General features: G+C 35.4%; 2 protein-coding genes and 1 non-coding gene across 6 annotated transcripts; all 3 read right to left on the bottom strand.

Moving 5' to 3' along the window:
• Positions 1–31: 31 nt before the first annotated feature.
• On the bottom strand, positions 32–2,906 carry LOC137963833 (histone H2A.Z-specific chaperone CHZ1-like). 2 transcript variants are annotated; one of them, XM_068811044.1, is made up of 2 exons: positions 2,258–2,906; positions 32–184 (listed from the first exon to the last, which is right to left on the bottom strand). In XM_068811044.1, exon 1 carries the CDS (start codon positions 2,791–2,793, stop codon positions 2,284–2,286), a length of 510 nt encoding a protein of 169 aa, XP_068667145.1. In that variant the 5' UTR covers positions 2,794–2,906; the 3' UTR covers positions 32–184; positions 2,258–2,283. The 2 variants fall into 2 exon arrangements, with proteins under 2 accessions (XP_068667145.1, XP_068667146.1); XM_068811045.1 differs by lacking the exon at positions 32–184 and adding an exon at positions 1,123–1,335.
• A 334-nt stretch (positions 2,907–3,240) lies between these two features.
• On the bottom strand, positions 3,241–3,325 carry TRNAM-CAU (transfer RNA methionine (anticodon CAU)). The gene is given in 2 exon segments: positions 3,241–3,276; positions 3,288–3,325. It is a non-coding gene; the product is annotated as a tRNA-Met (tRNA).
• A 53-nt stretch (positions 3,326–3,378) lies between these two features.
• On the bottom strand, positions 3,379–9,581 carry LOC137963736 (O-fucosyltransferase 30-like). 3 transcript variants are annotated; one of them, XM_068810916.1, is made up of 4 exons: positions 9,511–9,581; positions 9,227–9,360; positions 5,572–6,209; positions 3,379–5,019 (listed from the first exon to the last, which is right to left on the bottom strand). In XM_068810916.1, exons 3-4 carry the CDS (start codon positions 6,012–6,014, stop codon positions 3,942–3,944), a joined length of 1,521 nt encoding a protein of 506 aa, XP_068667017.1. In that variant the 5' UTR covers positions 6,015–6,209; positions 9,227–9,360; positions 9,511–9,581; the 3' UTR covers positions 3,379–3,941. The 3 variants fall into 3 exon arrangements, with proteins under 3 accessions (XP_068667017.1, XP_068667016.1, XP_068667018.1); XM_068810915.1 differs by lacking the exon at positions 9,511–9,581 and having other exon boundaries at positions 9,227–9,423; XM_068810917.1 differs by lacking the exon at positions 9,511–9,581 and having other exon boundaries at positions 5,572–6,184; positions 9,227–9,423.
• Positions 9,582–13,376: the final 3,795 nt, after the last annotated feature.

Genomic DNA, 13,376 nt, shown 5'->3' with positions numbered 1-13,376 from the left:
CTGGGCAGTGTACGTAGAGGTAGCTTTTGGGTTGTGTTCTGCATCCAAATCCTGCTCTCATATGTCCAATCACATTACAAACAATTGAAAAACCAGCTTAATCCACAGTTTTTTACGAGTAATTTGTAAGCGATAACAACAAGTGCGAAGCAACTAGTCTTATCTTGTTGAAGAGAACGAATACCTGTCAGAAAACCACAAGAGATGAATCCAAGCTTTATTTTCCTCATAATTTGATTATGCAGTAGTATATATATATATATATGGAAGAAAATAAGTTATTTCATTTATTAACTGTAAAGCATTAAAATGGAATTTATAGTAAAAAATAACCAATTAGTTGATATTTCCACAAAATCCCTTCCCTGTAGTAACAGAGGGTTGAGAGACTACTCTAAGAAGGCAGAGATGTCCAAGCACTTCACAAAGTTCAGAATCTAAAAAGTTCCAAATTTCAACCATTGCACAAACAAGAGCAATTAAACGTTCTTCATCTTAAAACCTTTTGAAGCTTAATTGTATCTTCATCAGTCCCACCAGATGCCAGCCACTTTTATCTTCCAAATGGGTACTGTTAGCTTAGTTCCCTCTTAGAAAATCTCTAATAAAACCAAGCAAGATCTTCCAGAGTCATGGCTGACTTGTTGGTTCCAACACCATCCAACCACCTCTCCAGATAAAGCTTTCACATGCCCATCTTTCAGTGTAAACTAAATCCCAAAGGGCACTACTATCATTGGGTGGAAAACTAGAAGGGGAACAAACAGCCTCTATCTACAGTAACCATATCTTGTTAGCAGAAGGTGGGACTTCAATGACAAAAGACAACCAATTACTCTTATCTACACTAACCGTATGTTGTCAAATTACAGAAACTACCTCGCTTAATGAAACCATTATTGCTATTGACAAACGACATCCCTTTCCTCTCCAATCATCCCATGCTCTCAAGTAGTTCAATGTTAGAATCTAGCACACAGAAGCTCCTCAAAATCAGCCCTTTGCTCCCTTATTACATCTCCTATGTCTCTGAAATAATTATAGCTCTGTCTATCAATGAAGCCTACCGCGTTAGTGAGATTAGTCATTTTGAAACTAAAGATTAGTTTATCAGAACCAATTGGGGAAAATGAAACATAGCATCATGGACAGGAGAATGTTTCTGGATATACAAGTGAGTCACGTAATCCCCAGTTTCCAGGTAAAACAAGATAATCTCCTCTTAGTAACTAGCAACAGTTGTTTATCATTTTATTTCCACTGCTTTGGCCTATTTAAGCCGAAAATACCACCAAACTTGTTTTAGAACATCTTCCAAATCTCCGACATCACCACCTAATAAAAAAAATTGACAAAAGCCCATAAGCACAACTCCTAAATCATCGCTTAGACAATTTTCCTTCTTGGTTCAAAGTTGGAACAGCATATAATTTTCTCTAAATAAAAGCCTGAAACTTAAAGCTAAGGAAGAGCCTTCTCATCATGAAAGGTCTCTAAATTTTCACAAACTAAATCTAAACTTCCAGGAACTTGAGTAGAGTCAGTTATATTTTTATCAGTGACTCTTCATGTTTGCTACAAGAGTAACTATAAAATAAATAGGTATTTGCAATGGTTGAGCAAGTGATAAAATTTTGAGACTGGCTTAATAAAAGACTGTCTTCTTCTATTCCTCTCTACATAAGTCATACTGTACCCAGTGGTTGGAGGTGAACTAATGAATGGTCAAATAAATTAACTAAGACGTAGACAATTCAGGAATAAAAAAGACAGCAAATCAGAGCAGACACAAAACTATATACAACTCAGAGGGCAAACTAAGTAGAAACTAAGCCACATCGGGGTTGCTGTTCCATGAAACTGAGGTTTACAATTTCGCCAACTGATAAGTCATTCTTCTATGACAACAACGACACAATAGGTGAGAAGCAGAAGATAAAACCTATTCAACGTCAGGAAATTTATTGGGCTACGGACTCCCAGTCAAGAAAAGAGAAGAAGCCGTCAAGGAAGAAGTGTGTACATCTATTACCCACTAAATACAAGAGCATAACAGGAATGCTCCAAAATTACTGAGTTCAATATCTAAAATAATTGTAGCCGCTAAAGAAAGTTGAAAGAAAATATACATACAGCTTGAGAATCAGATATTTTTATTTGCAATCATACTACATTGTACTGAAAAGAGCATATCTCCCTGAATCTCGTGAATTTTCAACCAAATTAATTTATGTTCAGAATATGTTGGTTCCCATACCTTCTTCTCAAACAGGGTTTAATCCACTAGTCAGAATCATCCGGACCACTATCCTCCTCATCCTCCACCTCATCATCCTCGTCGTCGTCGTCATCATCATCATCATCCAAATCATTCACAAGATAAGCTCCTGGGTCCGCAACCCGCCTACGAGTCCGCGAAGGAAGAATGTTGGATAAATCAACTTCGGCAAGCGGATCATCCAAAACCTCGTTATCTTCTCCATCTTCCTCTAAATCTTCAACACCATCGCTGCTGCTACTGCTATCGGCATCCCTAACTGGCAATTTCCCTTTTCCTTTGTCCTCTAATACCACGGCTTTCCCCTTATCAACGGCAGATTTCCCATTAGAAGCGATTTTCCTTTCTTCTTCTTCTTCTTTTACCTCGTTAGGTTCATCGACCGATTTCCTCAGGTCAGCATTAAGGTATTCTGGTTTGTGCTTCTTGGGGTCGGGAGTTAGGGATTCGGGATCAGTCTTCCGCTTTGGGTTGACATGAGCGTCCTCAGGGTTTTCTTCCTTGACTTCCGACATCGAAACAAAAGAAAGGAGAGGCAAGGTAGGGTTTTCTGAGGGGATAGGCGGAGAGGAGTGCAGACCAGTGAGAGCAGGCTACATATTGAACTGATGCTCTACCTTCACCGGCCTTCGCCGTCTCTAGCTTGGTTGCAGAAAAACCCCACTAATAAAATAAAATAAAATAATCAATTAAAATAAAAAACATGCAAAATTAGTCAAATGAAGGGCCCACCTAAGCCCTAACTCTAATCCTAGATTTTCAAAATAATGCATATGAAAACCTTATAATATGATAAAAGTACTAATCAACTTTTGACTACCTTATTAGTTTTAAATTTTTAACGTATATTTAAAATTAATTTTAAAAAAAAAAATTAACTAATCACTTGAGGGACCCACAGCTCTGGGGCGGGGTTCTCCCTTGCGAACAACCCGGTCCTCATCGAGTGCCAAAAAGTAACTTGGGGTGAGAGAGGCTCGAACTCTCGACCTCAGGATTCCTCTTTAGCTATGAGACCTACGCGCTAGCCAACTGCGCCACCACCCCACTTTGCTATTTAGTTTTTAATTAGAACGAAGATACTGATTTGGGCAAATAGATACTGCATTAGGTAGAGTAAATGTACTTAGAATATTTAAAAGATTCCATAATATTTACATACGGGATATGACATTCATAACACCTTGTAGGACAAATTCCACCAAACCAAAAAATTAATCAAGGACAGGAAAGCCACTCTTCTTCGCAACAACAGTAGCCCAGTAGCTTCAATAATTCTGCCATTTGCAATCTCCAAGTGAGTTCTCATTATTGACAATGGTTTGTCAGATATGAGAGAAAACTGGCCGTGGACTAGTCTGTGCTTCCACTGCAAAACTAAGTTCTCCTTCAAAACTGGAAACTGATATTACCAATGGCTGCCCCACATAAAGAAAACCTCAAGAATGTATAACCAGAGACTAATTTCCTCATTGTCACATCATGCCATTGAGGAACCTATTCAACATATGAGTCCTTTTCTATCATTTGAATTGATGACCATGACCGGTGCTCCAGATCAACATCTAACAGTCACTGTTAATCCAGAAAGATATTGAAATCAAAATGAAGAACCAAAGATGTGGTCGATGCACTGGATACGAAAGTGTAGTTGGAAGTTTTACTAGCTTGGTGTAAAGCAAACATTATTTCTTCTCATGAGCTCTATGCTCTCAGCAATAGTCGATCCAGCAGTCCCTACAAATCCTAGAGAAGCACAACTGCATATTGCTTGTTCTATATAAAGAAGAACATCTGGTAAGAACGCATTGGGGCAATTTTGTCTGCCATGCACATTATCATGAATTCTTGGAAGAAAACCAGACCTAAGACCATGTTCTGCCGCCATCAGTCTCCGAGCAGTCTCAACAACCAAATCATCATGTCCTTGCAATATATAAAGCTTATACAAATCAGATCTTGCCAGTTCACTCAAGTACGTGTCTGTCCAATTAGCTTTAGGAAGATCAGTCATGACAAAAATATGGACAGGGTTATGACTATCTTCCTCAACCAATGAATCTACTTTTTGCTTTAATGTCAAGAAAGTAGCCTTCCAGTGGTTCTTGAATTGTCCATCTAGTAATCTAAGTTGACTACAAAGAAAAGGTGCCTTAATCCTATTCTTTGAAAAACCTTGTCCTGCACTCATTATTTCAGGTACAAATGGAAGAAATTCAATTTTCTTGAGCAGCGATTGTATCTGAGAATCTCTAGGAGCCTCATGTATGTCGATATATAGCTCAGAACCTTTGTAAGGAGCAGTAAAGAGGCTTCCAAATGACAGTACTGTTGCTAGTTCAGCATCAGACCCAGGTCCAAAGGCCCTATAAAGATCCCTTCGTCTCCTGACATGAGAAATTTTCTTCTTTTTCTTTAGTTCTTCATCAGGTTGGAAAGAATCTAATTCTTCATCATTATCTTGTTGGTAAGTCCACACAGTGGTCCTACAATCTTCTTCTACAGCATACATGCACTGGATAACATTACCTTCCATACCAGTCAATAAGGACCGACATTGATCAAAATTTCCAGAGGAAACTCCAGACCTTCCTAATGTGGCACAGCATAACTTTCCATAACAGGCACCCTCCATGTTTAAGTCACACCATAAGGAAGCAAAAACCCTGAAATCGACTGTCTTGACCATTGAAAGAGACACCACAGAAGAGACATCCACAACATCTGCCATTGATACATATCTGTAAAAGAAATTTTGGAACAAATCATTCATGGTTAAGGAAGCTCCAAATAAAGTGTACATGTTCCTCAATCAGAAGTAGGTAAATGATATGAGGCTAGCATAGTTCCTAAAACCATTTCCTGAAATTGGCATTGCTCCTATAACTGAAAACCAGGAAAAGATTGTATATGCGAGAACTTTTGAAAAATGTATAAGAAGAAATCAAATGTCAAATATGAAAGAGCAATCCTCTATCATTAACTTTAAGTAGGCATCACTGGCTGGAATTGTTCAATTGTGCAAATTTCAAGAAGATGAGGTTTTCATTGTGTAAGCTTCAAGCAGAAGCGTCAAAACCCTAAAAAACAGTATACTCGAATAAAATGATTTTTTTAGTTTTGATTATACATACAGTCCACACCTTTCCTCAGGTGAGACTTGAAACCAAGACTTCACACTAGAAACACTCCCATGTGGCAATCGAGCCCACATCCACAATCCATAAATAAAATAAATTTTCCTTGAAATATAAAAAAATAGAAGAAAAAACAAGAAAGAAAAAAAGACTCACCGATGAGTTTGAACAAGCTGATGAATATGATCCCAGACAGACATCCGAAGCTCAGTGGGGGTTGAAACCCTAAATTTAGGACAACTTCCCAAAGCAACAGCATGGTGATCTAAAATAGGGGGGATGATTAGTGTTCGGTTCAGTATGGCAGCAACTAAGATTCCATTCTTGAGTTCTGAGAGCTGATTGCTGAAACCACTATGAGGAGAAAACCAGAGAAACTTTTCTGATCGAATAAAGGGGTTCAAAGTTTTATGCGGGATGCATTGAGGAAAGGGATTGATGGGTTTCCTTGAAACGGGCAACAAAAATTTCACGAATATGGTGTAGGAAAAGTAAAAAAATAGGATGGATAACAGGAAGATAAGAGAGACAGAGGATACAGAAGGGATTCTGAGGTTTTTCTTCTTCCATCTGCTCTTGTTAATGTTGAGAAGGTTCATCTCTCAACCTCACCAGCTCACAGTAAGGAGAGGCAGAAGAAATATTTGATTTTCAATGATATTGGTGTAGCTGCCTACTTTTTCTCCGCCAAACAACTTCCAGAGCCAATCTAATTGTACCAATATTAGAAGAACTGGACCAGCTATCAATCTGATGACCAGGATACAACCTGTTCAGCCAGAATCAACAAACCGCTGAAACAAATCATGTCATTTTATTAATAACAGAAAAAAATTGTCAATATAAATTAATGAAACAAAATATTTACATCCACATTTTGAAGGCAGAGAAGAATCTGCCAAAGGTAATTGTTGATGAATCCAACAATATAACAAGTTGATCCACACAGAGGAAAATCAGTTTGGTGATTAACTGTTGTACCACCATGTTACAGAAAATGGAAGGGTTAAACCATTCCTCTCTTGATTGCTATGACGCTTTTGTTGACTCTGGCATTACAATGGCAATCCTTCTTCTCTCTAATTTAGAGAAGATCAACAGAAACTTTAATTATTTAAAAAATCACATTAGTCAAATTACTAAAATGTATCATTCCTGCAAATACACCAGATAACACAATTGATAGGAGAAAAGCTCAGATAAAATCACATACAATATTGAATTAAGTTAGAACGGAATCAGCAAATTCAAAAAGGCACAATTATTCAATGAACCACCTCAACAGAAATGCACCAAGTAAAATTATCATTCCTAATACACCAATAGCACATAATAATTGACTCATGAAAGTAATCGATCAGACTAATATATTCATAATAGAAGCAGATTAGTAACAGTACATTTCTTTTTTTGCATAAAATTGGGGCTTTATCCAAGAAAATAACACATCGCACAAAAAGAATCGTAACGTTAAAGAGAATAAAAAAAAAAAAAATCCATAAATTCGAGAGAGAAAGAGAGAGAGAGACCAATCAAACTACAAAGCCACATATGTGCTATACTTTGATAAAAATACGAAGCCAAATATTTGCTACATCTGTCCTTTTTTATCATGAGGAACTCGATCCGATTGACAGGTTAAACAATACCTGAAAGATTGCCAAATGGATTCTCCAAGGAGAAGTTAAGTTCACAAAAGCTGAGAATAACCTCAGGGGTAAGCGAGAGAGAAAGAGAGAGAGAGAGAGAGAGAGAGAGGAGCACTACATCAGGGAGAAGAGGTTCCTTGCTCCCTCTTTGTAAAAATTAAGAATAAATATTCCACCTTTTGTTAAATGAAAAGATTTAGACTCAACACTCTTCGTCACATGTGGGCCCTCCTTATGGCTCCTACACATGAATAATTTTCTGGTGGAGGCTCATCGTAAGGCCTATTATACCTGCTCTGGAACCTTGTTTTAGTTTTTTTTAGTTGGGCTCAATTGAGTACCAAAATGAACACCCGAAGTTAGGAGAAGCCATATAGCTTTATTTCGTTGCACAAAAAAAAAAACTAGCAATTGAACTAAGAAAAATATAATGTCTGTACCAATTTTGAGAGAATTAAAAAGAAGAAGGGATTTCAAATTAGTTGTTGAGGTGGTATCTCAAATTATCATAGGCAAAAAAAAATGACCAAAGATCAAACCAGAATTGGTAAATGATTGTTTCTCATTTTGTGGAATTTATAAAATCACTCTATAACAAAAAAAGCATCGCACCTCTTTAATTCATATGGGCAATGACAAACACACCAAAAAAGAGCTAACGTGAATTTTATTTATTTTTTTGTTACAGGCATGTAACTTACCAAAATGCCGTCCAAGTCAAGAATTTAATTGATGTGTCTTTACAGCAAGTATGGCAGTTATAACAAACATGTGAACCAACAAAGGACCCATGCACCATAGAACTGAGAAAGTAATATCAATCCAAAAGATTACATCCATTCAAGATAAGTGAGTTAGGAATTAATCAAGTAATAACTGCAGCTAGTAAAGGTAAAAAGGTAAAAATAAATTATTCAGAAGTAGGGGGAAGGCTAGAAGAGGGTAAAAACCAAAAAAATTGAGAAACGTGCCACCATAAATTTGGAGTACCACACTTTCATATCTTTATCGCCAAATCAAAATGCCAGATTACTCGCAACACAATTCAACTCCTATCACTACAGTAGTGAGCTTTTGATACTTTAATAGCGATAAATAAATGATTCACAATTTCAATAGATTTGATCAAAAGATTGAGCTTCTTTTCATATGCAACTAAGCTCCAAATAGAGTTATTTTTTAGCATCTTCACGGAGGGAGGGAATTCCTCACAATTTGCTTTGCCTTTTTCTATTTTCACCATTTCCTAGTTAACAGTAGAAAACCAAGAAAATGAGAAACAGAGAGGCAAAACATTTAATTCATTTTTCTCCTGAAAGACCTTAAACCTGCAACGCCTTGTATAAGGAAGTCTTACTTCCATACCAACCGTCAGTTTCACGTAGTCATAAATGGCAACTTGAGGAGGATGAATTTGGACAACGTCTAACAACCACGTTACCGATAAAAAAACTAGAATAAAAAAATATAACGATTTTCAAAATAAAGAAAACAAACTTTTTTTTATCTGGATTAAAAAGAGGAACAAATGACTAGAAAAACTTCCTGGCACAATTTTATCATCAATCACAACCTTTAGAACCCTATCATGATAAACGAAGAGGAAATTAGTTAATTGAATTAAAATACAGATCTAAAATTAAAGACAAAACAACAGCACTAGTTTGCAAACAAAAACATTCCACGCCCACATTAGTACACAAAACCAAATAGCTACAAATTTGAAAGCCAAATCTAAATACAGAGTTAAATGAAGGTAATTTCAATGGCTGTTTCAAACAAAATTAATACATAACGTGACTTATTAAACAAAAGCAAAATCAATCTCTTCTACATACTAATGTTTGAAAGTGTCATAATTGTAGAAGAAGGTCACGCACAAGGAGAGGACCTCTTAGAAGAAGCACTAAACCAAAAACGTCAGAGGTGACTATGGAGCCTGCCCTAGTTCTGGGTGGAGACGGTAGTGGTAGTCACCTAGCAATGATTGACGTAATCAAAGCTTTTCCTAAACAACCCAATGGCTGCAACAATAACTTCCGAGACAAATAATTCCACAGTGTGGCTGCCACATTCTGCTGGAAAGGCTTCCAGAATAGAGATCAACAAGCGAGCTGAATTGCAAGTCTCTACGGAGAGAGAGAGAGAGAGAGAGAGAGTACCTGAAAGAGGAGACCAACGAGCGAATAAAGGAGAGAAATGCAGCAGAGAGAGTTCCCTGCGTGGGCGACGGCTGATTGTCTGGGCGAAGACGGTGACCGGGGGAGCTTGATCCGGTGTTAATTAATCTTACCCCCTGAAAAAATGTGGAAATTAATCTCTATGAAGCCTCTCCGCCCGTCTCAAATCTCAATCTCAATAAAAAACATACTCTCGCGCCTAAAAATACAAAATTAAACCCCTTCATCCCCATTGTAACTTTGTAATTTTTAAAAGGTAAATCTACCTTGCTATCGAACACAGGTCGGACAGCTCAATTGAACTGAGTGGTCTTATTTCATTCATATCAACGGGATCTATTTTTCAAAATCCAAATGCTTATGTACTCTTGTTTGGAAACCAATTGAGGGCTGAATTGTAAGTAACCTCTATATCGTTAGGTCTAATTTTCGCAAGACAAGATCGTCTTCAACTCATTTGATTGAGAGATTCCTATGTGACCGAAGAGAAAAAGGGCTAGGAAGCATTGTTTGTTGTTGTTGTAAGTCACAAGTCCTTGCATAGGTAGGTGATATTGAAAAGTCCCTGGTGTGCCTAATGAGTTGTTGCTACAAATCCCTGTATGGGTCTGGGTTTGTGTAACCTAGCTAAATGTTGAAAATCTATTTGTGGGTTTAGGTTGGATAAACTAGTTAGTAGTTATTCTTGTATGTGTGTGAGCTTTCATAAGTTAGTTGTTGTAGTCAATTTGAGTAGTATAAGTCTATATGTGGGCACCATTATAATTAACCTTAGCAATAATTTATTTTAAGTGTTTGTAGGATAGTGAATTAACTCCCATTTGTACGCAACTTGGAAGTGGATTGTTAAATTTTTGAAAAAGAAAAAAACTTCACTAACTTGTTGTAATTTGAGTACATAAACCTCTATTTATAATAGAGGAAACAAGTAAAATCCAATTATAATTAAACTACTCTTGTCTTAGTTACACCCAAATTAAAATACTTAAAGATAAGTCTTATAATAATTAAACAACTTAACATAAATAGAAGACTAACATAACTAAAACACATTTAATTGAGACTCTTCTGTGAGACATCCTCCTGTGAGACTTTTGTAAGACTCTACCATAATAATTTTGGTTCTGTAACATTTCTTGTTGTGAGAGTTATGTGAGACTCTTCCATACCTTCTCTTCAATACTCCCCCTCAAACTGGAGTTTATAACTTCAGCTTGCAAATGGAAAAAAAATTTTATCTTCATTTTTCTTTTGCTAAAAAAAATTCTTCATAGATGCAAAAACTTCATCTTTTGTCCTCCCACTTTCTTGAATATTTTGGTCACATAAAAATTACCACAAAATGTGGAACAAAATTTCTCTTTCATATACCTCTTCTTTTACTTCTCCCCCTCAAATTGGGGATAAAATGACATATAGACCCAACTTGGACAAAATACAATGTGAGAGAAGAAAATCACTTCTAGTCGTACGACAAAGCTCTACACACCAGTCAAAATAGTCAGAGACTAAAACACACTCCTTTGAATTTTAAAGGAGAAAAAACGGGCCAACTTTAAGGCTTAACAAAAAGACTACTCATTGGATAACAAAAGACTTACTCAAACTGGATGTTGGGTACACTCCTATAATTTAAGGTAGTAGGTATAGGCATTGCTCTGAAATGATAAAAACACAAGATGATAAACAAAATAAATACTAGAGGAAAACAACTTTACCTGAAGTAGACAACTATGTAACACTCATACTTCCAAAGTCCTCTTTTTTTAAAAAAAAAAAATTAGGGGAGACTATAACATAGACCTTAATAAACTTGACAAGTATCTTTTTTTGGGGTGATCACAATTTTTCAGAGTTAATTATGCAGAAAATACACAACCAAGTAATAAAAAACGCAAAACTTGAAAATAATATTGAAGCAAGATATTACGTAACTTGAATGGAGTACATGAGGGAGTGATTATGTTTGACAAAAACTCTTTGATTAGAAGATAAATTAATTTGGCTAAAAAACTCATATTTTTGGAGAAAATGAAACTTTATTCACGTCAGGAAGAGATAATAGGAGAAAAAATAGGGAAAAAATAGATTTTCAGCAGAAATTTTTTCCTTTTGAAACTAAACTTCGATACTTTTAATCTACGTATAACTTTTTTTCATAAAATATAATTCTTTTGAGATAAATAAGTTGATAGATTTTGGACTATTTAATCTGACTGAACTGGATACTCTTTTTTCTTTGGCCAATATGACCATTGACCCTTGAGAAATTGATATCTCCCTCTAGAAAACTCAAATAGAAAATTGGATGGATAGGTAAGAAAATAAACTTAAAGATATTTATTTTGATGTATATATTCATATAAAGTCTCATTCTTGATGGTATGAAATGCCTCAAAATTTGAAGTTTTATGCTATTGCTCGAATCTCTCTTGCAGTCTGACCTTTGTTGTTTAAAAGACCGATTTCTCTTTGTAGAAAACTTATATTGCCAAAGTTCTTTTTGAGTTAGACAGTAGACTCGAAGATCTTGCCATCAATATAGAATTTGAATACGAAACATTAAGTATGGAAGTATGACTACCAATAAACCAATGGGTACTAGGACAGGAAAGAAAGAAAAAAGATAGAATACAAACCTAAACTTTTAGAGACGATAGATAAAAAAAAAGATCACAGTATCTTTGAGGGTTGATGGAGTCAACCTCACTGAATCCGCTATGATACCTAAACTTTACTAACTTATTGCAATTTGAGTACATGAGTCTCTATTTATAATAGAGAAAACTAGTACAATACTTGAACTACCTTTGTCCTAGTTACACCCAATGTAAAATACTTAAAGATAAGTCCTAAAATAATTAAACAACTAAATATAAATAGAAGATTAACATAAATAAAACACTTTTAACCGATACTCTTCTATGAGACCTCCTCTTATGAGATTCATGTAAGACTCCACCATAATAATTTTGGTTCTGTAAGACTTCTTGTTGTGAGAGTCATGTATGACTCTTCCATATCTACTCTTCAACATGGTATATTTAGTTGTAAGTTATTATGTATATTTGCTTGTATGATGACCTGATAAAAATGTTATCAACAACAAACACATGGATGATTGTCTAGTCAATATCTTGTTTAAGAATGTCTATGTTAATGCCCCCACTCCATAGCTCAGTCTATGATGCAAATGTAACCACAATAATTGACTAAAAGCAAACCCTGTGGGTATATAAATATGATTTATGTATAAAAAAAATGGACTTTATGATCAAGACCTCATTGGTTATTAGAATGGAGTAACGTTGAATAATTTTTTTTTCTTTTATCCAAGTGTAGAATGAACTGGGATCATCTACCAGTGAATTTTTGTTCGAAGCCTATGAACAATCGATGGATAGACGGACTCCACGAGAATTTTCAATTTAAGGTACATTATTATAACTTTAATTAATTGCATAAATAATTTATAATATAAATATTTAATAAATAAAAATAGGGGCATTAATATCTCCCCTTTGGTTCATTCACCGACAAAAATTCAGTCACCATGTGACACTTAATCAACAAATTTGAACCACATGGCATCCAATTGGAATTCAATTTGAACTCAATTGAAGGGATATGGAAAAGCTTCCCACTAGGCATAAATGGTCCAAAAAATTAAAACATTGATTTAATTATTAATAATACATTTAAATAATGCATGGGACACATGGGACAATGTTGAGTCACATAACTTAAATGTGATAGCTGCATATGTATTATAGTTCATACTATGATTTAACAATTCAACATGGAAATGGATTTTTATTTAATTATTTATTATTTTAAAAATATTCTATTTACAATAATATCGTTTACTTGGCTTCATTTATTACTAAATAAATAAATAAATAAATAAAGGATAATAAATAAAAGTAAGATAAAGAACAAATCAATTTTAAGTGGTTAAATTTAAATTTAATGGTAAAAATAAAATTGAGCAAGAAACCAAAGAGCAAAGGACCAAATGACGGACGCGTCCAGACGAACGTAGTCGACATTCTCCATGAGGGGAATGGTCGGCATTAATGGCTTCCGTGATATTTCACAGGAAATCGGAAATTCAGTTGCGTGGGTAATCACG

The sequence above is a fragment of the Aristolochia californica genome, unplaced genomic scaffold, assembly GCF_029961685.1.
Source record: "Aristolochia californica isolate CCGP_79_NKW_82.1479 unplaced genomic scaffold, dmAriCali1.0.hap1 SCAF_4, whole genome shotgun sequence".
Classification (NCBI taxonomy): domain Eukaryota; kingdom Viridiplantae; phylum Streptophyta; class Magnoliopsida; order Piperales; family Aristolochiaceae; genus Aristolochia; species Aristolochia californica.
This window is presented reverse-complemented; position numbering and strand designations above follow the sequence as displayed.

Bases quoted from the DNA above. Each gene is read 5' to 3' on its own strand.
- LOC137963833 (XM_068811044.1), bottom strand. From the start codon at position 2,793: ATGTCGGAAGTCAAGGAAGAAAACCCTGAGGACGCTCATGTCAACCCA.
- LOC137963736 (XM_068810916.1), bottom strand. From the start codon at position 6,014: ATGAACCTTCTCAACATTAACAAGAGCAGATGGAAGAAGAAAAACCTC. The intron at 5,020-5,571 runs GTGAGTCTTTTT...TTTCTTTTACAG, and splicing joins CAGCTTGTTCAAACTCATCG to ATATGTATCAATGGCAGATG.